Raw genomic sequence first — 22,658 nt, forward strand, 5'->3', positions numbered from 1 at the left:
AGATTCAGGAAGTTTAGTTACCCTCGTGAAAGCTGGGTTAGTGAACCCCTTAAAGGTCCAGCAAATACCTATTGGGGTAACTTGCATACATGGGGATACCCAACATTATGCCACTGCTGAGGTGAATATATAAACTTGTTGTGGGTCAGCAATGGTTAAAGTGGGACTGGTCCCTACCTTGGTGCATGAGGCCATAATAGGGAGGGATTTTCCTCATTTTTGGAAACTGTGGGAATCACGGTTATCAACAGATGTGAGAAGTAAAAAGCCAGTTGATAATACCGGTGATTTTATGGATGTACGTGGGTCTTCGGAACTTTCTGTCCCTTTGCCTTTTGCTAGTTTGGCTGGGGAAGTGACAGATGGGGAGTCCAGTGAGGACCCTCTTACCGGGAACAGAGACATAGTAGTTAGAACTGAAAGCGTGCCTGACCTGGAGGTAAAGAAGGATCTGTTTGCGTCTGAACAGTTAAAGGATCCTACCTTAATAAAGGCTAGAGAGAATGTTAAGATTGTTAATGGGGAACCTGTGGTACCAGGTGACAGGGTTACGTATCCCCACATGGCCATCTGTAATGAGCTCTTGTACCACATTGTCAAAAGGGGTGAGGATGTGGTGGAACAGCTGGTAGTTCCCCAGCCTTATCGGAGAACGGTACTAGATTTAGCTCATAGTCACGTTACCGCAGGACATTTAGGGGCAGAAAAAACCACTGAAAGAGTTTTACAAAGGTTCTTTTGGCCAGGGGTTTATAAAGAAGTGTCTGAATATTGTTCTTCCTGTCCTGAATGCCAGTATCATGCCCCTAGACCCCATTTCAGGAGCCCACTAGTTCCCATGCCTATTATAGAGGTCCCGTTTGACAGAATAGCCATGGATCTCGTGGGGCCCTTGTTAAAGTCTGCTCGGGGCCATCAGTATATCCTGGTAATTATGGACTATGCCACTCGATATCCTGAGGCTGTCCCTTTACGCACTATCACAACCAAGGCGATAGCTAGGGAGCTGGTGCAGGTATTTAGTAGAGTGGGAATACCAAAAGAAATTTTGACTGACCAAGGTACTCCATTTATGTCAAGGATCATGAAAGAGTTGTGCAAGTTATTTAAGGTCACTCACCTCAGGACGTCCATCTACCATCCCCAAACTGACGGGTTGGTGGAAAGGTTTAATAAAACATTAAAAAGTATGTTAAAAAAGGTTGTTGAGAGAGATGGGAAAAACTGGGATTGTTTGTTGCCCTACTTGTTAATGGCCATCAGAGAAGTTCCTCAGTCCTCTACGGGGTTTTCTCCATTTGATTTGTTGTATGGTAGACACCCCAGAGGGCTGTTGGATATTGCCAAAGAGACGTGGGAAGGACAGCCCACTCCTTATAGAAGCGTTATTGAGCATGTAACACAAATGCAGGATAGGATTGCAGCCGTGGTACCTGTTGTCAGAGAGCACATGGAACAGGCCCAAAGTGCTCAACAGAGGGTCTATAACCGGAGTGCCAAGATACGGGAATTTGCTCCTGGAGATAGAGTTCTTGTTTTGGTACCCACTGTGGAAAGCAAATTCCTAGCTAAATGGCAGGGTCCATTTGAGATTAGGGAAAAAGTGAATGAGGTTAATTACAAAGTATACCAGCCGGGAAAGAGAAAACCCGAACAGATCTACCATGTTAACTTAATCAAACCCTGGAAAGATAGGTTGTCTCTGTCAGCGGAGCCTTGCCCTTCGGTGTCTTCACCCCGGTTGCTTCCCGCAGTGAAGGTGTCAGAGACATTATCAGCTGATCAGAACAATCAGGTTAAAGAATTTCTCATCCAAAATAGGGAGGTATTTTCAGAGCTGCCTGGCCGAACGACCATAATAAAACATGACATTGTCACAGAACCAGGGGTCAGGGTTCATTTAAAGCCATATAGGATTCCTGAAGCTCAGCGAGAAGCTATTTCTAAGGAAGTTAAAACCATGTTAGAACTGGGAGTCATAGAGGAGTCTAACAGTGAGTGGTCCAGTCCCATAGTGCTCATCCCGAAGCCCGACGGTAGCATACGCTTCTGTAATGACTTTCGTAAGTTAAATGAGGTGTCCAAGTTTGACGCATACCCCATGCCCCGTGTGGATGAGCTTGTAGAAAGGCTGGGAACAGCCAGGTTTCTCACCACATTGGACCTGACCAAAGGTTACTGGCAAATACCTTTATCTGATAGCGCCAAAGAAAAAACAGCCTTTTCGGTTCCGGAGGGGCTGTACCAGTATAAGATGTTACCCTATGGGGTGGAATGGGGCTCCAGCAACCTTTCAACGGGCGATGGATAAAATTTTGAGGCCCCATAGAAAATATGCAGCTGCCTATTTGGATGATGTGGTAATTCACAGTACAGACTGGGGGTCCCATTTGGTTAAAGTACAAGCAGTACTGGACTCAATCAGAGAGGCAGGGTCAACTGCTAACCCAAAGAAGTGCTGCCTCGCAATGGAGGAGGTCAAATACTTGGGCTTCACCATAGGCAGAGGTCTGATTAGGCCCCAATTGAATAAAGTTGATGCTATTCAAAACTGGCCTCGTCCAGTGAATAAAAAACAGGTAAGGGCTTTTTTGGGAATTACTGGGTACTATAGACGGTTTATTCCTAATTTTGCGACCACAGCGGTGCCGTTGTCAGACCTTACCAAAGGGAAGCAGTCAAATGTGGTGAAATGGAACCCTGATGCAGAAAAGGCGTTCCAAGCGTTAAAAGTGGCTTTGTGTTCACAACCGGTGTTGATAACACCAGATTTTTCAAAAGAATTTGTGGTACAGACAGATGCCTCAGAGGTAGGGATAGGTGCTGTGCTGTCCCAAACCAGAGATGGGGACGAACACCCTATCATTTATTTGAGTAGGAAACTCAATGAGCATGAAAAAAGGTATGCCATTGTGGAAAAGGAGGCTTTGGCCATTAAGTGGGCACTAGATACCTTGAGATATTACCTCTTGGGTAGACAATTCAGACTAGTGACAGACCATGCCCCTTTAAAATGGATGTCTGTAAATAGAGGCAAGAATGCTCGTGTAACTAGATGGTTTCTAGCGTTGCAGGACTTTAAGTTTACTGTCGAACATAGACCGGGAACACAATTGGCCAACGCAGATGCATTGTCTCGCATCTTCTGTTTGGGGGCTACAAGTGTTCCGGACCCTAGGTCGAAACAGGGGAGGGGGATATGTGACAAGAACACTGGGATAGTGTTTGAGGGCAGGTATATTTGTCCCAGGTTCTTGTCTTACATGTTTTAGAAAATGTTAACTTCTAGGAAAAATGCTTTTTGTTTTGTCTGAACCTTTTCAGTTTGCTGTAAAAGCTGGGTAAAGGCTCTGAGAGAGAGATAAGGCGAGTTCTAGACATTGGGCCCAGTTCGGGTCTTTGGCCTCACAGAGGGCTAATCAGGGTTTCAGCTGTGTAAGAGTGTTATAGTGCTTCTAACCTGATTAGTATGGGCAGACTGCCTGGGAAGGCTGCAGGATCTGTGTGTGAGAGACACGCTTTCTGATGCAAGTAAGCTATACAGTATGTACTGAAGAACTCTGTGTTTTGTTTAGTGACAGTTAGGAATATCTTATGTTTAGTTAGTGCCGGACAGGCAAGGTATTTTTATTTTGGGGTTTGTTTTATTTTCTGTTTCAATAAAACTGGCCGGGGTCAGTTGTACCAGAAACTGGACTTGTGTTGTTCCTCAGCTGCTGCGTGCGGCCATATTCCCCAGGAAAAGGCGCCTTGCACCCCTACAGTGTTACACAACCCATACCCCTGATATACTACCTTCTTCACCCAAGCATCTGCTGTTGACTGTTGCCATATGTGTGCAAAAAGAAGGAGTCGGCCCCCAACCCTGGAATCCTCCAGGCGGAGGCCCGTCTCTTCAGGCTGACGGTTTCTGTTCAGGTTTGGAAGCTGGCTTTTTGCTAGCCCACTGCTTCCTACCCCTGGATTTAAACTGGGGTTGTTTAGGCTCCTCTTTAGCTTTCGCTTTGCTTTGCCAACGAAATGAGCAAAATTTTAAACCCTTGGACTTAGGGTTATAAGCAGCCGGAAATCTGACCTTTTTCGATTCAGCCTCTGATTCTAGGATATCCGATAAAGGTTTCCCAAATAACATATTACCAACAAAAGGCAATGCTTCCAATTCTTTCTTGGACTCCGCACCTGCCTTCCAGGTCCGTAGCCAAACTGCTCAGCGAGCGACTACTGTCAAGGCTGAAGCTTTAGAAGCAACTGTGCCTACATCAATTGCTGCTTCTTCCAAATACTGGGCAGATTGTCTTAAACGGCAAAAACTATCCTCTTGCTCCCTAGTAGGAGAAGGGATGTCATTCTCTAGTTCCTCTATCCATTCGCCCATTGCCTTTGCTACCCAGGCCGAAGCCATAGCAGGTCTTACCACTGCTCCTACTAGAGAAAAAATATTTTTCAACAGGCTCTCTACCCTTCTGTCTGTGACATCATTCAATGAGGTAGATGACAGTGGTAAAGCAGATTTATGCACGAGTCGCAGAACATGTGCATCTACTTTTGGAGGAACTTCTCTCTTCGAACAATCCCCAGCAGGAAATGGATAATAAGAATACCATCTCTTAGGAATCTTTTACTTTTTACTGGGCGCTGCCCAAGACTCATCCATCATTTCCGTCAGTTCATCTGACGCTGGGCATTCAGCTTTCACTGATTTTGTTTGTTTAAATACAGGTGCTTTAGCTTTTAACACTGTCTTGGCTGGCTCTTCCAACGAGAGAACAGCCTTCACAGCATTAATAAGTTCAGCTACATCTTCTGAACTAAAGCTCTGCGACTGATCATCATACGGAGTTGAATCTATTGTATCATCATCATCCGATGTATCATCTTGTGTAGTCTGCCATACAGACGTATCTGTCTTAGTCTTACCTGTCCCTTGGTTGCTTGTAGAGGCTACTGGAACCAAACCATAGGGAGCTGCATGTATGGGTTCATAGTGTAACCTAACCCTTGAGGTGGTGCTACCGGAGCTAACCTGTCCGCTTTTGAAGACAGAGTCTTTGCGAACATATTCCATGGTGGCTCTGTTGGTGGTTGAACCAACTCCTGTTTTTTACTTCGCTGAAAAGCAAAACAGTTTGCACACAAACCCTCATAAGTGACCAATTGATTCATATCAATTACCCCTGACTTACAAGATAAGCATGTTAGGGCTATAGGAGTGCTTGATAAATTCTCCTCATCACTTTTGCCGCTCACAGACATGGTATTAACCTGTTATTGACTACACAATTTGTGACTGAAAATCACCCTATATGTCAGTATATAGAGGTGAGATCAATCTGACCACAGTGCACCTGATTTGAGGGTCAGAACAGGACTGACATTACACAGAAAAGTCAGCACACATACTAGCAGTCAGTCACATGTTAAAGCATTAGACATTGCCATATGAGAATACAACCTCCATAATAACTTATACATAAGTAGGAAAATTGTACTTCTGTTTTAAACTGGCTCTTTTTTCAACATAGCATGCAGAAAACACAGTAATATACAGGTCTCATATGCAATAGGTATTAAAAATTAACAATGCATACTAATAAGTAGAGAGAATGTTTAGTACTGTATACCCTGCCTCCGTAGAGCGGGATACAGGGAGACTCACCACACTTCCATATCAAAGCAAATACGCTCGTAAGACGTTGAGTGGATTCAGACGCTACTGGTGTACACTGCCGCTCTTGATAACTGATAACGGACACGGACGCTCCCCAACGGACACGGACGCTGAGCGACTTCCTCGTGTATGCAGACGCTAAGGCCTGCGACTCGGTCTGGGCGGGTTTATCTCCAGTGTACACAACCGCAGCGTATAAGCTGCGACCGAGTACCCTCGTGGTAGCGTCTGAGCCGGAAGTGAGGTCATTTAGTTCATGAAACGAGAAACACGCGGGAAATGGCCATGAACTCGGAGGAGGGACGGCCAGGAGAGCGTATGAATCCCCCTGTTGACTCAAACTCCCAGGATCGCGGCCTCACCTAGTCCTGGCGCCTATGATCCCCGGAGCGTATCGCTGTCGCACTCTAGATGTTCGGCGCATCAACACACTGTTTGTAGTCTCCACCAAAATCAGTGTAGCTGTGTCCTGACCCCTCTAGTAAGAGGAAGTCCATAGACTCACCGTCTCCCCATGCTCTGGCCACAGCCTGGTTACGTCTGCTGGACCTGCTAGAACATCAGACACAGACGCCCGTCGAGATAGCACTGATACCCGAAGGTAAGCGTTGTTGCGACCCGGTGGGGAGTTGTTGGAGCGACTCTTTCTAGTATGCGTTTAAGACGCTGTTAAGAGAAGTCGCTCAAAAAAAATAAGATTTTACTCACCGGTAAATCTATTTCTCGTAGTCCGTAGTGGATGCTGGGGACTCCGTAAGGACCATGGGGAATAGCGGCTCCGCAGGAGACTGGGCACAACTAAAGAAAGCTTTAGGACTACCTGGTGTGCACTGGCTCCTCCCTCTATGACCCTCCTCCAGACCTCAGTTAGGATACTGTGCCCGGAAGAGCTGACACAATAAGGAAGGATTTTGAATCCCGGGTAAGACTCATACCAGCCACACCAATCACACCGTATAACTCGTGATACTATACCCAGTTAACAGTATGAAATATAACTGAGCCTCTCAACGGATGGCTCAACAATAACCCTTTAGTTAACAATAACTATATACAAGTATTTCAGACAATCCGCACTTGGGATGGGCGCCCAGCATCCACTACGGACTACGAGAAATAGATTTACCGGTGAGTAAAATCTTATTTTCTCTGACGTCCTAAGTGGATGCTGGGACTCCGTAAGGACCATGGGGATTATACCAAAGCTCCCAAACGGGCGGGAGAGTGCGGATGACTCTGCAGCACCGAATGAGCAAACTCTAGGTCCTCCTCAGCCAGGGTATCAAACTTGTAAAATTTAGCAAATGTGTTTGACCCCGACCAAGTAGCTGCTCGGCAAAGTTGTAAAGCCGAGACCCCTCTGGCAGCCGCCCAAGAAGAGCCCACCTTCCTCGTGGAATGGGCTTTCACTGATCTAGGATGCGGCAGTCCAGACGCAGAATGTGCAAGCTGAATAGTACTACAGATCCAGCGAGCAATAGTCTGCTTAGAAGCAGGAGCACCCAGCTTGTTGGGTGCATACAGGATAAACAACGAGTCAGTTTTCTTGACACTAGCTAACCTGGAAACATAAATTTTCAGGGCCCTGACTACAAGTCCTTAGTAGCCGCAGGCACTACAATAGGTTGGTTCAAATGAAAAGCTGATACCACCTTAGGGAGAAACTGGGGACGAGTCCTCAATTCTGCCCTATCCATATGGAAAATCAGATAAGGGCTTTTATATGACAAAGCCGCCAACTCTGACACATGCCTGGCCGAAGCCAAAGCCAACAGCATGACCACTTTCCACGTGAGATATTTCAAATCCACGGTTTTTAGTGGCTCAAACCAATGTGACTTTAGGAAATCCAACACCACGTTGTGATCCCAAGGTGCCACTGGAGGCACAAAAGGGGGCTGAATATGCAGCACTCCCTTAACAAAGTATGAACATCAGGCAGTGAAGCCAGTTCTTTCTGGAAGAAAATCGACAGAGCCGAAATCTGGACCTTAATGGAACCCAATTTTAGGCCCATAGTCACCCCTGACTGTAGGAAGTGCAGAAAACGGCCCAACTGAAATTCCTCCGTTGAGCCTTCCTGGCCTCACACCACGCAACATATTTTCGCCATATGCGGTAATAATGGTTTGCGGTCACTTCTTTCCTAGCTTTAATTAGCGTAGGGATGACTTCCTCCGGAATGCCCTTTCCCTTCAGGATCCGGCGTTCAACCGCCATGCCGTCAAACGCAGCAAGTCTTGGAACAGATAGGGCCCCTGCTGCAGCAGGTCCTGTCTGAGCGGCAGAGGCCATGGGTCCTCTGAGATCATTTTTTTGAAGTTCTGGGTACCAAGCTCTTCTTGGCCAATCCGGAACCACGAGTATAGTTCTTACTCCTCTCCTTCTTATTATTCTCAGTACCTTGGGTATGAGAGGCAGAAGAGGGAATACATACACCGACTGGTACCCCCACGGTGTTACCAGAGCGTTCACAGCTATCGCCTGAGGGTCCCTTGACCTGGCGCAATATCTTTTTAGCTTTTTGTTGAGGCGGGACGCCATCATGTCCACCTGTGGCCCTTCCCAATGGTGTACAATCATTTGGAAGACTTCTGGATGAAGTCCCCATTCTACCAGGTGGAGGTCGTGCCTGCTGAGAAAGTCTGCTTCCCAGTTGACCACTCTGGGAATGAACACTGCTGACAGTGCTAACACATGATTTTCCGCCCATCGGAAAATCCTTGTGGCTTCTGCCATCGCCATCCTGCTTCTTGTGCTGCCCTGTTGGTTTACATGGGCGACCGCCGTGATGTTGTCTGACTGGATCAGCACCGGCTGGTGTTGAAGCAGGGGTCTAGCCTGACTTAGGGCATTGTGAATGGCCCTTAGTTCCAGAATATACATGTGTAGGGAAGTCTCCTGACTCGACCATAGTCCTTGGAAGTTTCTTCCGTGTGTGACTGCCCCCCAGCCTCGAAGGCTGGCATCCGTGGTCACCAGGACCCAGTCCTGTATGCCGAATCTGCGGCCCTCTAGAAGATGAGCACTCTGCAGCCACCACAACAGCGACACCCTGGCCCTTGGAGACAGGGTTATCAGCCGATGCATCTGAAGATGCGACCCGGACCACTTGTCCAACAGATCCCACTGGAAGATCCTTGCATGGAACCTGCCGAATGGAATTTCTTCGTAAGAAGCTACCATCTTTCCCAGGACTCGCGTGCATTGATGCACCGACACCTGTATTTGTTTTAGGAGGTCTCTGACTAGAGATGACAACTCCTTGGCCTTCTCCTCCGGGAGAAACACTTTTTTCTGTTCTGTGTCCAGAAACATACCCAGGAACAGTAGACGCGTCGTAGGAACCAGCTGCGACTTTGGAATATTCAGAATCCAGCCGTGCTGTTGTAGCACTTCACAAGATAGTGCTACTCCGACCAACAACTGCTCCCTGGACCTCGCCTTTATAAGGAGATCGTCCAAGTACGGGATAATTATAACTCCCTTTTTTCGAAGGAGTATCATCATTTCGGCCATTACCTTGGTAAATACCCTCGGTGCCAGGGACAGACCAACGGCAACGTCTGGAATTGGTAATGACAGTCCTGTACCACAATTTTGAGGTACTCCTGGTGAGGAGGGTAAATGGGGACATGCAGGTAAGCATCCTTGATGTCCAGTGATACCATGGAATCCCCTTCGTCCATGCTTGCAATAACCGCCCTGAGCGATTCCATTTTGAACTTGAACCTTCGTATATAAGTGTTCAAGGATTTCAATTTTAGAATGGGTCTCACCGAACCGTCTGGTTTCGGTACCACAACCATTGTGGAATAGTAACCCCGGCCTTGTTGAAGGAGGGGTACCTTATCACCTGCTGGAGTACAGCTTGTGAATTGCCCCAGTACTACCTCCCCTCGAGGGCAGCAGGCAAGGCTGATTTGAGGTAACGGCGAGGGGGAGTCGCCTCGAACCTGTGGAGCCCCAGCGTCATGCGGTGGACTCAGAGAAAGCGGGGGAAGATTTTTGAGCCTGGGAACTGGCTGTCTGGTGCAGCTTTTTCCCTCTTCCCTTGTCTCTGTGCAGAAAGGAAGCGCCTTTGACCCGCTTGCTTTTCTGAAGCCGAAAGGACTGTACCTGATAATACGGTGCTTTCTTAGGCTGTGAGGAAACCTGAGGTAAAATGTTTTCTTTCCCAGCTGTTGCTGTGGATACGAGGTCCCAGAGACCATCCCCAAACAATTCCTCACCCTTATAAGGCAGAATCTCCATGTGCCTTCTAAAGTCAGCATCGCCTGTCCACTGCCGGGTCCCTAATACCCTCCTGGCAGAATGGACATTGCATTAATTCTGGATGCCAGCCGACAAATATCCCTCTGTGCATCCCTCATATATAAGACGACGTCTTTAATATGCTCTATGTTAGCAAAATAGTATCCCTGTCCTGACAGGGTAATAGACCACGCTGTAGCAGCACTATCCATACTGAGGCAATTGCAGGTCTCAATATAGTACCTGAGTGTGTATATACAGACTTCAGGATAGCCTCCTGCTTTTTATCAGCAGGCTCCTTCAAAGTGGCCGTATCCTAAGATGGCAGTGCCACCTTTTATGACAAACGTGTGAGCGCCTTATCCACCCTAGGGTATATCTCCCAACGTGACCTATCCTATGGCGGGAAAAGGTACACCATCAGTAACTTTTTAGAAATTACCAGTTTCTTATCGGGGGAACCCACGCTTCTTCACACACTTCATTCACTCATCTGATGGGGGAACAAAACACTGGCTGCTTTTTCTCCCCAAACATAAAACCCCTTTTTTGTGGTACTTGGGTTAATGTCAGAAATGTGTAACACATTTTTCATTGCCGAGATCATGCAACGGATGTACCTAGTGGATTGTGTATATGTCTCAACCTCGTCGACACTGGAGTCAGACTCCGTGTCGACATCTGTGTCTGCCATCTGAGGTAGCGGGCGTTTTTGAGCCCCTGATGGCCTTTGAGACGCCTGGGCAGGCGCGGGCTGAGAAGCCGGCTGTCCCACAGCTGTTACGTCATCCAGCCTTTCATGTAAGGAGTTGACACTGTCGGTTAATACCTTCCACCTATCCATCCACTCAGGTGTCGGCCCCGCAGGGGGTGACATCACATTTATCGGCATCTGCTCCGCCTCCACATAAGCCTCCTCATCAAACATGTCGACACAGCCGTACCGACACACCGCACGCACACAGGGAATGCTCTGACTGAGGACAGGACCCCACAAAGCCCTTTGGGGAGACAGAGAGAGAGTATGCCAGCACACACCAGAGCGCTATATATACACAGGGATTAACACTGTAACTGAGTGATTTTCCCAATAGCTGCTTGTATACACAATATTGCGCCTAAATTTAGTGCCCCCCCTCTCTTTTTTACCCTATGTAGTCTGGAAACTGCAGGGGAGAGCCTGGGAGCGATCCTTCCAGCGGAGCTGTGAGGGAAAATGGCGCCAGTGTGCTGAGGGAGATAGCCCCGCCCCTTTTTCGGCGGACTTCTCCCGCTTTTTTGTAGGTATATCTGGCAGGGGATTTTACACATATATAGTCTCTATGACTATATTATGTGTAGTTTTGCCAGCCAAGGTACTTAATATTGCAGCCCAGGGCGCCCCCCCCCCCCCCCCCAGCGCCCTGCACCCATCAGTGACCGGAGTGTGAGGTGTGCATGGGAAGCAATGGCGCACAGCTGCAGTGCTGTGCGCTACCTTGGTGAAGACCGAAGTCTTCTGCCGCCGATTTCCAGGACCGTCTTCTTGCTTCTGGCTCTGTAAGGGGGACGGCGGCGCGGCTCCGGGACCGGATGATCGAGGTCGGGCCCTGTGTTCGATCCCTCTGGAGCTAATGGTGTCCAGTAGCCTAAGAAGCCCAAGCTAGCTGCAAGCAGGTAGGTTCGCTTCTTCTCCCCTTAGTCCCTCGTAGCAGTGAGTCTGTTGCCAGCGGATCTCACTGAAAATAAAAAACCTAAATTAAACTTTATTTTTCTAGGAGCTCAGGAGAGCCCCTAGTGTGCATCCAGCTCAGCCGGGCACAAGATTCTAACTGAGGTCTGGAGGAGGGTCATAGAGGGAGGAGCCAGTGCACACCAGGTAGTCCTAAAGCTTTCTTTAGTTGTTCCCAGTCTCCTGCGGAGCCGCTATTCCCCATGGTCCTTACGGAGTCCCAGCATCCACTTAGGACGTCAGAGAAACAATATAGTAAGTCTATAAAAAGAAAACAATAAAAGCTTGAGGCTGCTCTCACCGCAGCCCTGTGACCATGCGGCTTCCTGCCGCACCAAGCAAAAAACTGATCTGACTGAGTCAGTGGGCGGGACTATATAGTGGAGGCCCCAATGCATCCTGGGAGGCCAGAAAGCTTGTGACCGTGTTGGTGCCATATTCGCTGTCGCTCGGCAATATCCCAATGTTATCCTGTGGATAATCCTGTGGACCCAGCCAGAGAAAAGCTCTTTTCAGGGCTGTCTAGCACAGCCCCACCTGTTTGCTGCCTGCTCTGGAGGCACCAACTTACAAACTGAGCTCCAGTGCCTGGAGGCAGGGTTATAGAGGAGGTGGTGCAATGCATCCTGGGAACAGTCAAAGCTTTAGCCTGTTGGTGCCTCAGATCAAGATCCAACTCTACACCCCAATGTTATTCCCTGTGGAATACCAGTGTACCCCGCTGCAGAAAGTAACACCTTTTCTTTCTGATGGTTCTATCTATCTATCTATCTATCTAGTTATGTGCACTGACACCGCTTCCCTTCATGTATTACTGTGGCGCTATGCGCCCCTGTCATTATTGGCACTGCTATTTAAAAGATAGCACAATGGGGGTCATTCCGAGTTGTTCGCTCGTTATTTTTTTCTCGCAACGGAGCGATTAGTCGCTAATGCGCATGCGCAATGTCCGCACTGCGGCTGCGCCAAGTAAATTTGCTATGCAGTTAGGAATGTTACTCACGGCATTACAAGGTTTTTTTCTTCGTTCTGGTGATCGGAGTGTGATTGACAGGAAGTGGGTGTTTCTGGGCGGAAACTGGCCGTTTTATGGGTGTGTGCGGAAAAACGCTACCGTTTCTGGGAAAAACGCGGGAGTGGCTGGAGAAACGGAGGAGTGTCTGGGCGAACGCTGGGTGTGTTTGTGACGTCAAACCAGGAACGAAACTGACTGAACTGTTCGCAGATGCCGAGTAAGTCTGGAGCTACTCAGAAACTGCTAAGAAGTGTCTATTCGCAATTCTGCTAATCTTTCGTTCGCAATTTTGATAAGCTAAGATTCACTCCCAGTAGGCGGCGGCTTAGCGTGTGCAAAGCTGCTAAAAGAGCTTGCGAGCGAACAACTCGGAATGACCCCCATTATGCAGGGCAATACATGAACGGTCATTTGCACTGACCGTTCCCAAGTCTGCAGCTATCGATATCGACATCTGCAGGTGTCGTTGCCTCATACACCACAGCAGGGACAGCGAAGTCCCTGGCTACAGTGGCTGCGGCTCTGGGTTGCATGTGAGATCTCGTGAGAGTAGCGAGATCTCGCACATGAACACTGTAGCCAGCCGGGGGCAGAGATACAACGCTGAGAATGAGCTGATGCTCTCTGTGCTCTAGGAGCGATCGCTAGAGGGGTAAGTTTTCACTGAAAACTGTTAATATATCTCGGCGCTTCTGCTTCCTGCTTTGCCTTGGTAAAAAGAAAAAGTAGGAGGTGTAATACCCGCAAGATAAGTGTGGGTATAATACATTCACTCCATTGTGTGGAATTTTCGTATAAGTTACCTTATCACCGTATACCCACAAGATTTCTATGGGGCATTTTAACAATGCGGTGTGCATACTACCTGCTTGATAAATCTAGGAGCAAAATATTTTCCTCCAGACTTGCTCAATACAGCCCTTTGTGCAAAAGGGGTAGCGATATATAACCATGGAAAAATGGATAGGACTATGCCAAATTAGAAGACCAAGGAAACAAGTAATTGTTGATTTACAAAATCAAAGTTATTTACAATTATTATTAACATGTGTACTGTATCTTAGTTACTTCTATCAACCACTAATAGCTGGCTGGTGAGACTGCTCAAATGGCATGCAGTGTGAGCTAACTGTTTGGACAGAACACATTAAACATATTTAATTGGAACAAATGTAACATTCGTTAAGGGGCTTAAAGAAATAATATAATTACAGGTCACAACTATTTAATGAATTTATTAGTGGGGGAAAATTGATAATAAAATACATTTTAATTATTCTGACAAAATAATATTTGAGAAATATTAAGGGGCAAATATTACTTTTAAATAAAGCTAGATAAATGGCTTTGCTTGCTTGGATGACTGAAATGTTCAGCAGAACTAATTTTACAAAGACAGCAGTACCATCTAATATTGTGATGCTTATTTTAAATTGCACACATTGATTACAAAATTTCTTTCTAAACAATATTTGTAGATTTGATCTGGACCAAACTTGGTACACATACCCTTCATTATCCAACTTAAAATACTGGCAGAAATAAACGTAATAAAAAATACACCCCTTTCGTGGCCAGGGATATATATATATATATATATATATATATATATATATATATATATTATCTTGGGTCCGGTATGAAATACTGGCAGATGGGATTCCGGCTGTCAGTATACCAACAAAAGCATCCCATCTGCTGGAAGTGAGTCCCCTTGCGGGCTAGCTGCGCTCACCGCGCTACACGCCCGGTGGTGAGCTTGTATGCTACAGGTTCTATTTCCACTCGTTGGTGGCGTAGACCCACCAACTGAGTGGGAATTAGTGGTGGGTATTAGTATGCAGGCCATTGGGATTCTGACGTTGGTCTCCTGAACGCTGGGAGCTGACCACCGGCATTTTGACTGCGCCCCCTTATCTTATATATAAACTTAATTGCTCATTTTGTATGTTTGTTTGTCCGTTTATGCATTTGAACACCCCTGCACTGATCAGGATGAAACCAACATGAGGTGGTCCAGTTGGATCCTGACCAGGTTTTAGGGGGGTAAGACACAGACAGACCTCACAGCGGAATGTGCCGGACAGAACTTTGACACAGGAAGCCTGTTATGGACCTTCCACTGGATGGATTTGGAAGAAAACTACACAGTGGTAACATTGGATCCCAGAAGACATACTAGGGGAGGCCTGGCCAACCTGTGGCTCTCCAGCTGTTGTGAAACTAAAAGTCCCTGCATGCCCTTCTACACTTTTGGTAAAACTGTAGCAAAGCATGCTGGGACATGTAGTTTCAAAACAGCTGGAGAGCCACAGGTTGGCAAGTCATGTACTAGGGGGTTGGTCGGTCGGACCTCACAGCGGAATGAGCTGGGCAGAACTATGGCACAGGGAGCCTGTTCTGGGCCTTCCACTGGATGGATTTGGATGAAACCTTTAATAAACTGTAATAATTGACAGAAATTACCATAATTCAATGACCTGAAATAACCATAAATCAATGAACTAAAAAAACTGACAGAAATGGAGGTGGGAAGACAAAATTTTTTGTGTATTCAAAAGCCTTGGAATAGCAACATTCATAACAGAAGGAAAATGACAATGGGCAGCCACCTCATGGGTGAAGAGCTGTTATGATGCAAGAATTTGTAGTGTGTTGCTCGCATTCGCTTCCAACAGTGATGAGGCGATCAAGATAGGGGTGCCTTCTCCTGAGGTACATGGACAGTGTATTTCCTGCACCCCCACACACACACCTGTTATTTTTTCTTTTTTTTAAATGTGCTTGTTTTGATACTGTGTGGGGGCAAAAAGGTTAGAAACAAAAAGGAGCCATCATGTAGAACAAAAGCCAAGGGTTGTCTGGTGCTACTAAGCCTAAAAATCTGTTCCATGGCTGCACAGATGGCATTCACAGGCATTGTATGAAGCAGTGGAAGTACAGAAAAAAGTGCATGCAATAATCGTATAAAACTGAAGTCTCCTCAATTGAACCGCTTTATAACAATTAGTTACTATTTTGATCAAGAGAGGAGTTTGCAATCTCAAAAATATTCTAAAGATCTCATTAGTTAAGACAAGCTTTGGAAGTCTAGTTTGCCAGCTTATGCAAAAATGAGGGGCATAAAAGCCCAATAAATGGAGAAATATTATACATACCTTTTTTCCGCATGTGCATGTAATGAACTTTTCGATCACCATATTTTGGCTGTCTTATTCCACAATTTGAAAGAGAGTTGCGAGCATGATCAGGGTTCATTCCAAAATTTAAATGGTGGCTTGGATGTGTCATTGCTAACTGCAACACAAGATTGTTTTAAGTCAACATTATTTTAAATATAATGAAAATAACAAACAAAAAGTCTCAAATAAAAACAAATAAATACGTTACCCTAGTGATTCTCAAACTCAGTCCTCAATGCATTCCAACTGTCCAGGTTTTAAGGAAACCAATGCTTAAGCACAGGTGACTTAATTACTACCTTAGTCAGTTTATTTATCTGGGCTTAAGTATGGGTATCATTAAAACCTTGATACCTGGAGGGCATTGAGGACCGAAACCTGAATGTTTTACTGAACATTAATCTGCACCTTGTGTCTCTGCATATGTGCATTTTGGAAACAGACCGAAAACATATTTGTATATACTGAATTCACGAGCATCCTAGACTGATAACACAGAGTATGGAAGATCTAGTGAGAATGCTGATGATTTCTCAGAAGATGATAGCAAGTATGCAGGAAAAAGATGTCTTGCAAGAAAATAAATATTGAATTGAAGAGCTTAAGGTGTGTACACACGGTGCGATATGCACTTAACTTTCCTTACAATTTTGACTATATAGTCAAAATCGTAAGGAAAGATAGTGCATATCGCACCGTGTGTACACAGCTTGCAATGCTGATGCGTGGTCCCGCGGGATCGACATCGCAAAAAACATAGACTGTGCAGGCAGCCCAACATTGACTACATTGGTGGGGCCGGGCTCCGGCCCCATCGAATAGTCAATGTCGGGCTGTACAGCACATCGCGCCTTGTGTACACAGCCTTAAAGCTGCATTTTATTATTATTAATAATAAAAATAATAACAATAATCATCATAATAATTTTATTTATACAGTGATTTTTTTCCTGCAGAACTCAAAGTCACTCTGCAGACATCAAAAACATGATACACTATGCAGAGGAGTTAAGAGTTATAGCAAGCACAAAACTACACAGAAATAATTAAGAACGACAAAAACCTAGAGAACACAATAGGTATAATTGCAGGGTTTGGTGCAGACATTTTGGATATTAACTTCCTTTGGTTGTCCATTCCACCCACACAAGGTACCAGATGAAGCAGCAGTTTTGGGTGCGCTACGTAAGATTACCCTGGGTGGAAAAGGTTACATCTAGAAGAAATGACACAAAATGGGTGGTTGCAGCATACTAATGATAGGAGTAGGCTCACAACATAACCGTCAGGTCCATGTATTTTTCATCCAATCCACAAGAGCACCAGGAGAGACAGCCATGTTGTGCGCACTGCGAAAGTTACATTGTGGGAGACAAGCCATACAAGGACCCAAGGCACAGATGGGAGAACTGGCACACATGAATTGGTATGATATACCCTGTACAGATGTTTCCACTTACATCTAGCCTCCCTACACGTTAAACAGCCCTTCTAGCCACTCTGTAGCACCGAGTATCTTTACGTGTGACTTTTTCTATTAAAATGCAACTTATTCACAAAATGATGCAAATATGATCCACAAGCAGCTTATGCTGAATAAAATGATATGCCTATATTCTGTGTGCGACCGTGGCCTTATCTGCATACGAAATGGTACGCAAATACAACCGCAGACTCTCAGAGAATATAGGCATGTCGCATATCATTTTCATAAGCAGAGCCTGCATGTGCATCCTATTTGCGTTTTTGACAAAAAAAGATGCTCAACGCTAATGGGGCTGCACAGGACTTAGGGCTTGTCAGCTCACTCATTCCAGACATCACCTGCTACGTGGCGTATTGAGGCAAGATGTATGAGGACACACCTTTTTGAAGAATCAGCACTAAGGTCACAGCAGTACAGTGGGGTGGAAGTACACTGTAAAAAAATAAACCTACAAAAAACAAACAAACATGGTAGAAAATAGTGAACAGTATATTCAGCAAACAGAATACAGGCAATGACAGAAAAGTGATAAAAAGAGGAATGGACGGTAGGGTCAGCTGTCCAAACGGTCCTTCTCCTCCAGTGCAGTTCCAGGGGGACCGGTGGCCGAGGCAATGAGAGGCAGTGATGGTGGTGAGGGGTGCCAGCATGTGGTGCTCCCCACTCATCTCTAAAGGTAAGTCATCAGGCTTGGAGACATCATTGGGTTAGGAGGTAGCAGAGTCCATGTGGATGCGAGGAGGTGGCGGGGCCTCGGTGAAGGGTCAAGAATTTCTCTGTGGCAATTGTTGTGAAGGCCAACAGACCATACAGTATTAAAAGCCTTAATAAAGGTTAAGACAGCATGGGACATACTCCAGTGGCAATATACGATGTTATATTGAAATGTTGAATTTATACTATGAAAAAGTTATAGGCACCCAATGGTAGCTGGCTCCATCAAGAACTTTCACAAGCCCCAGTCAGCAACAAGTGCTGCAATAGCATCATTAGCACCATGTGCTTGAATTAGCCCCCTGTTATCACCAAGTGCTGCCACTAGCTCTCATTAGCACCTGCAGTGATGTAAGGCTCATATCATCCCTACATAAAGTGACTATGCCCCTTCTAAAGACTTCAGAGTCATCATAAACAGAAGGAGCAGAGAGTCATTACCAGAGAAAAGCTGCCAGAAAGCAGATACCTCGTGATACACAGGAATGACAGACAGGACATGTTGGGATAACAGTTCTCACTTTGCTGTACAGGAACAATGCTGGGACAGACAAAGGAACTGTGAAGGAAATCCCAAGGGTATTTTTTGTGAGAATTGTCTATGTAATGTAAAGTTACCCTGTGTAAAGCAGTGTACAGTGTAATGGGAAAAAAAAATAATAATAATTAACCACACTGCTCAGAAATTGGGTAACTTGCCCATAAAGCATCTGAAGAACACATATGCCAAGACATCAACCTAGATGTCATAACATTTGGTATGTTTTTTTAATTGCACAGTCCCTTCTGTTGCGGATTGTTTTCACGTGTCTGTGCTTAGCCTATTTTTTATTTTTTTTACTTTATTTAAATGTTTAGAGAAGTGTAAGAATAAAATTCTAACCAAGCAAGGAATACCATATTGAAAACAAAAAAACTATCACAGGAAATCAGGGAGCCCCTTTTCCATTACCACCCAATTGGTTAAAAAAAAGACCAGCAGTGAGAGTTATTAAGCTTTCATGTCTTCCACATCTTTGAAGTCGTATAATAACCAGATGTGGAATAATCCAGAGAAGGTAAAACGTCACATGTTATGAATCTGAACCATGCAGTACGGGCAGCACAGAGCTTTTGGAACTTGACTGAAATTATAGAAATGTAAAAATGAATGCCTGGTATCAAAAAGTTTCTTAAAAAGGAATAGTTAGTTCATGAAGGAAAAATTCAAGGCTAAAGTATTTGAATGCTTTCATAAAGAGAACTTTTTTTTTTATATAAGAAGCTTGATCTGCCACATACAATGCTGCATAACTTGACTGAAGGAAAACAAATTGGTGCTCTCCACAGTCCAATTCAGTCAAAGACTCCAAGATGTTATCACTTACTTCAATAAGATTGCAAAAGAAAATGCCAGTTATAGGCATGGTAATAAGGAGTGCATTAGCGATGCTCTTGAGAGGAGGAGGAGGAGGAGGAAAGGCGTAAAACTTAAAAACAATCAAACCAACAAAAACAACACACAATATTTTCAAGAGAAAAAAAATGTCAGACAGGACGTACCCTAAACATTTCCTAATTACTGTTGGCTTATTGGTTGCATATAGAGAATTTGGGGCCAAACTCAATTATCTGTGAAAAAAATTGCAAACTTACTGCGAATTGTGGTAAATCCGCAAAGGTGTCTATTCGATTGTCCGCCAAAACTGATTCACGGTAATTTTACCGCGACTCTCACTCCACCAAGCCTATTTAAGTTAAAAATGTCTGGATTTGGTTCAGAAACACCCTCCAAATGACTGAGTAGGCACTTTTTTTATTGTGCGATAATGACATGTCATTTTGGGGGTGAAAAAGTGCAAAAATATGGAAATTGGGGTAGAAGGTATGGGACAGGTATATTGGGGTGCTTTGTGAGTGGAACAAATGTTTTTAGACTTGCAGTTGAGAGTAATTGGTCTGTTTCCACTTTTTTTTTTATAAAAAAAAACCCATAACAACCTTTAAATGACCCAAATATATACTTAAACCCAATTTTACATACCCCAAATTTAATTTTAGCACTAATTTAGCTGAAAAAAATGTTCTCTTTAAAAAATAAAATAAAAAAATCATCCATATAAAAGAGAGATTTGATCCTATTTAATTACCATAAATACGTTTATTATAACCAATAATAAACTTTTATACCGTTATCCGATGTTACCGTAATTTAGCTTTTTTTTGGGGGTATGAACACCCATTTTTCACTGTGGCAACAATTTTCACAGTCAACCCATTTTTGCAAATTTGCAATCGAATAGCGCAAATTGCGCAAGCGCACATAACAGTGAAAAGTCAGTTTTTGCGTCAAATAATATGCAAAAATGGCATTTGCGGTAAGTTGCCACAATTCCGCAGCTAATTGATTTTAACCCATAGCATGCTTAAAGGCTGAATTAACATACTGTAGCTATCTATAAGCTCTACTAATGCAACATGTAAAATAAAGACCCTAGCGTTAAATACTTTGTTTTGGACCAGTCAGTCATCTGGTCACTAGCTGTTGTGCCCAGCTGTGCTGTGAATTCCAACCGTCCCGCCCTGCCTCAATCTAAGACTAGCCCCCTCTTTCCGTGTCTTTATCTTTCCTTTTATTCTCCCCATGTCTCTCTAGCCCTCTCGTCCCACCTTTCTCCATCTCTGTCTTTTCTTTATCTCCCAAACCGCGCGTGATAGTGAACAGGCATCAGGTAAGTTTAGGAGGCAAGTGTCTAGGGCAGGCATTCCCAACCGCTGTCCTCAAGGGCACACCAACAGTGCAGGTTTTAGTGATATCCAGGCTTCAGCACAGATGGTTAAATCAAAATAACCGAGGTACTAATTAAGTCACCTGTGTTCAAGCCTGGATATCACTAAAACCATGACTGTTAGTGTGCCTTAAGGACCGTGGTTGGGAAACACTGGTCTAGGTGTTCTGGCCAATATTGAGTTTGATCTCAGGCTAAAGTTTCCCGTTTGCCACTTGTGGCAGTAGGGAAATCATAAAAACACCTTGCAGCCCATAGCTATAACCAGAGACATTAAAGGCTCTTTTCCCCCATTGGAAATTGACCTTGAGCAACATAGAAGGAAGGCATGATGTGAGCTGTAGTTTTGAATTAGGCACTGGTCTAGACTACTTGCTACATAAAATAAAATGATGCAATCCACTAAGGCATTTCCTAAAATTTCAGAATTTCAATAAAAAAAAAAAAAAAGAGCTTACATACACTTAAGCATATTACTGTACATGAACATATACAACGTTCTATAGTAAAAAAAAAAGCATGTGTGGCATACATGTGCAATGGGGTTTCCCCACATATTAAACATGGTCTAACAATTATCAAACAGTAAATATTTTATTCCTTACAATGAAAATCTTGTTGATCAAATGCATAAAACAACCAACCATTTTAATCATTTCTAAGTAAGTTCATAAAAGTAGCTGCACTTTAGTCAAGAATCAAAATGGGGCACATTCTGCCTTCAGGGACACTTTTTTCTAATTCACAGTGCCTTGCTAAAGTATTCACCCCCTTTGCATTTTTCATGTTCTGTTGCCTCACAACCTGGAATTAAAATGGTTTGTTTGCATCATTTTATTCACAGAACATGCCTACAACTTTGAAGATGTTTTTTTTTTTTTTTTTTTTAATTGTGAAGAAAATAACAAATAGGACAAAAATAAGAATTTACTCACCGGTAATTCTATTTCTGATAGTCCGTAGTGGATGCTGGGGACTCCGTAAGGACCATGGGGATTAGCGGCTCCGCAGGAGACTGGGCACAACTATAAAGAAAGCTTTTAGACTACTGGTGTGCACTGGCTCCTCCCACTAAGACCCTCCTCCAGACCTCAGTTAGGATACTGTGCCCGGAAGAGCTGACACAATTAGGAAGGATTTTGAATCCCGGGTAAGACTCATACCAGCCACACCAATCACACCGTAAAACTCGTGATACAATACCCAGTTAACAGCATGATAACAACTGAGCCTCTCAACAGATAGCTCAACAATAACCCTTTAGTTAAGCAATAACTATATACAAGTATTGCAGACAATCCGCACTTGGGATGGGCGCCCAGCATCCACTACGGACTATGAGAAATAGAATTACCGGTGAGTAAATTCTTATTTTCTCTAACGTCCTAAGTGGATGCTGTGGACTCCGTAAGGACCATGGGGATTATACCAAAGCTCCCAAACGGGCGGGAGAGTGCGGATGACTCTGCAGCACCGAATGAGAGAACTCAAGGTCCTCCTCAGCCAGGGTATCAAATTTGTAGAATTTAGCAAACGTGTTTACCCCTGACCAAGTAGCAGCTCGGCAAAGTTGAAGAGCCGAGACCCCTCGGGCAGCCGCCCAAGAAGAGCCCACTTTCCTCGTGGAATGGGCTTTTACTGATTTAGGATGCGGCAGTCCAGCCGCAGAATGTGCAAGCTGAATCGTACTACAGATCCAGCGAGCAATAGTCTGCTTAGAAGCAGGTGCACCCAACTTGTTGGGCGCATACAGGATAAAAAGCGAGTCAGTCTTACTGACTCCAGCTGTCCTGGAAACATAAATTTTTAGGGCCCTGACTACATCCAACAACTTGGAAGCCTCCAAGTCATTCGTAGCCG

General features: G+C 44.8%; 1 protein-coding gene across 2 annotated transcripts in view; it reads right to left on the minus strand.

Moving 5' to 3' along the window:
- The window catches only part of DROSHA (drosha ribonuclease III), a 604,359-nt gene that overhangs the window by 264,763 nt on the left and 316,938 nt on the right, over positions 1-22,658 (minus strand). For both annotated transcript variants that reach the window (XM_063922973.1, XM_063922974.1), the window contains one exon: positions 15,807-15,945. In XM_063922973.1, coding sequence (XP_063779043.1) covers positions 15,807-15,945 — 139 coding nt within the window. The remainder of the gene's footprint in view (positions 1-15,806; positions 15,946-22,658) is intronic.

The sequence above is a fragment of the Pseudophryne corroboree genome, chromosome 5 (genome assembly GCF_028390025.1).
Source record: "Pseudophryne corroboree isolate aPseCor3 chromosome 5, aPseCor3.hap2, whole genome shotgun sequence".
Taxonomy (NCBI): Eukaryota; Metazoa; Chordata; class Amphibia; order Anura; family Myobatrachidae; genus Pseudophryne; species Pseudophryne corroboree.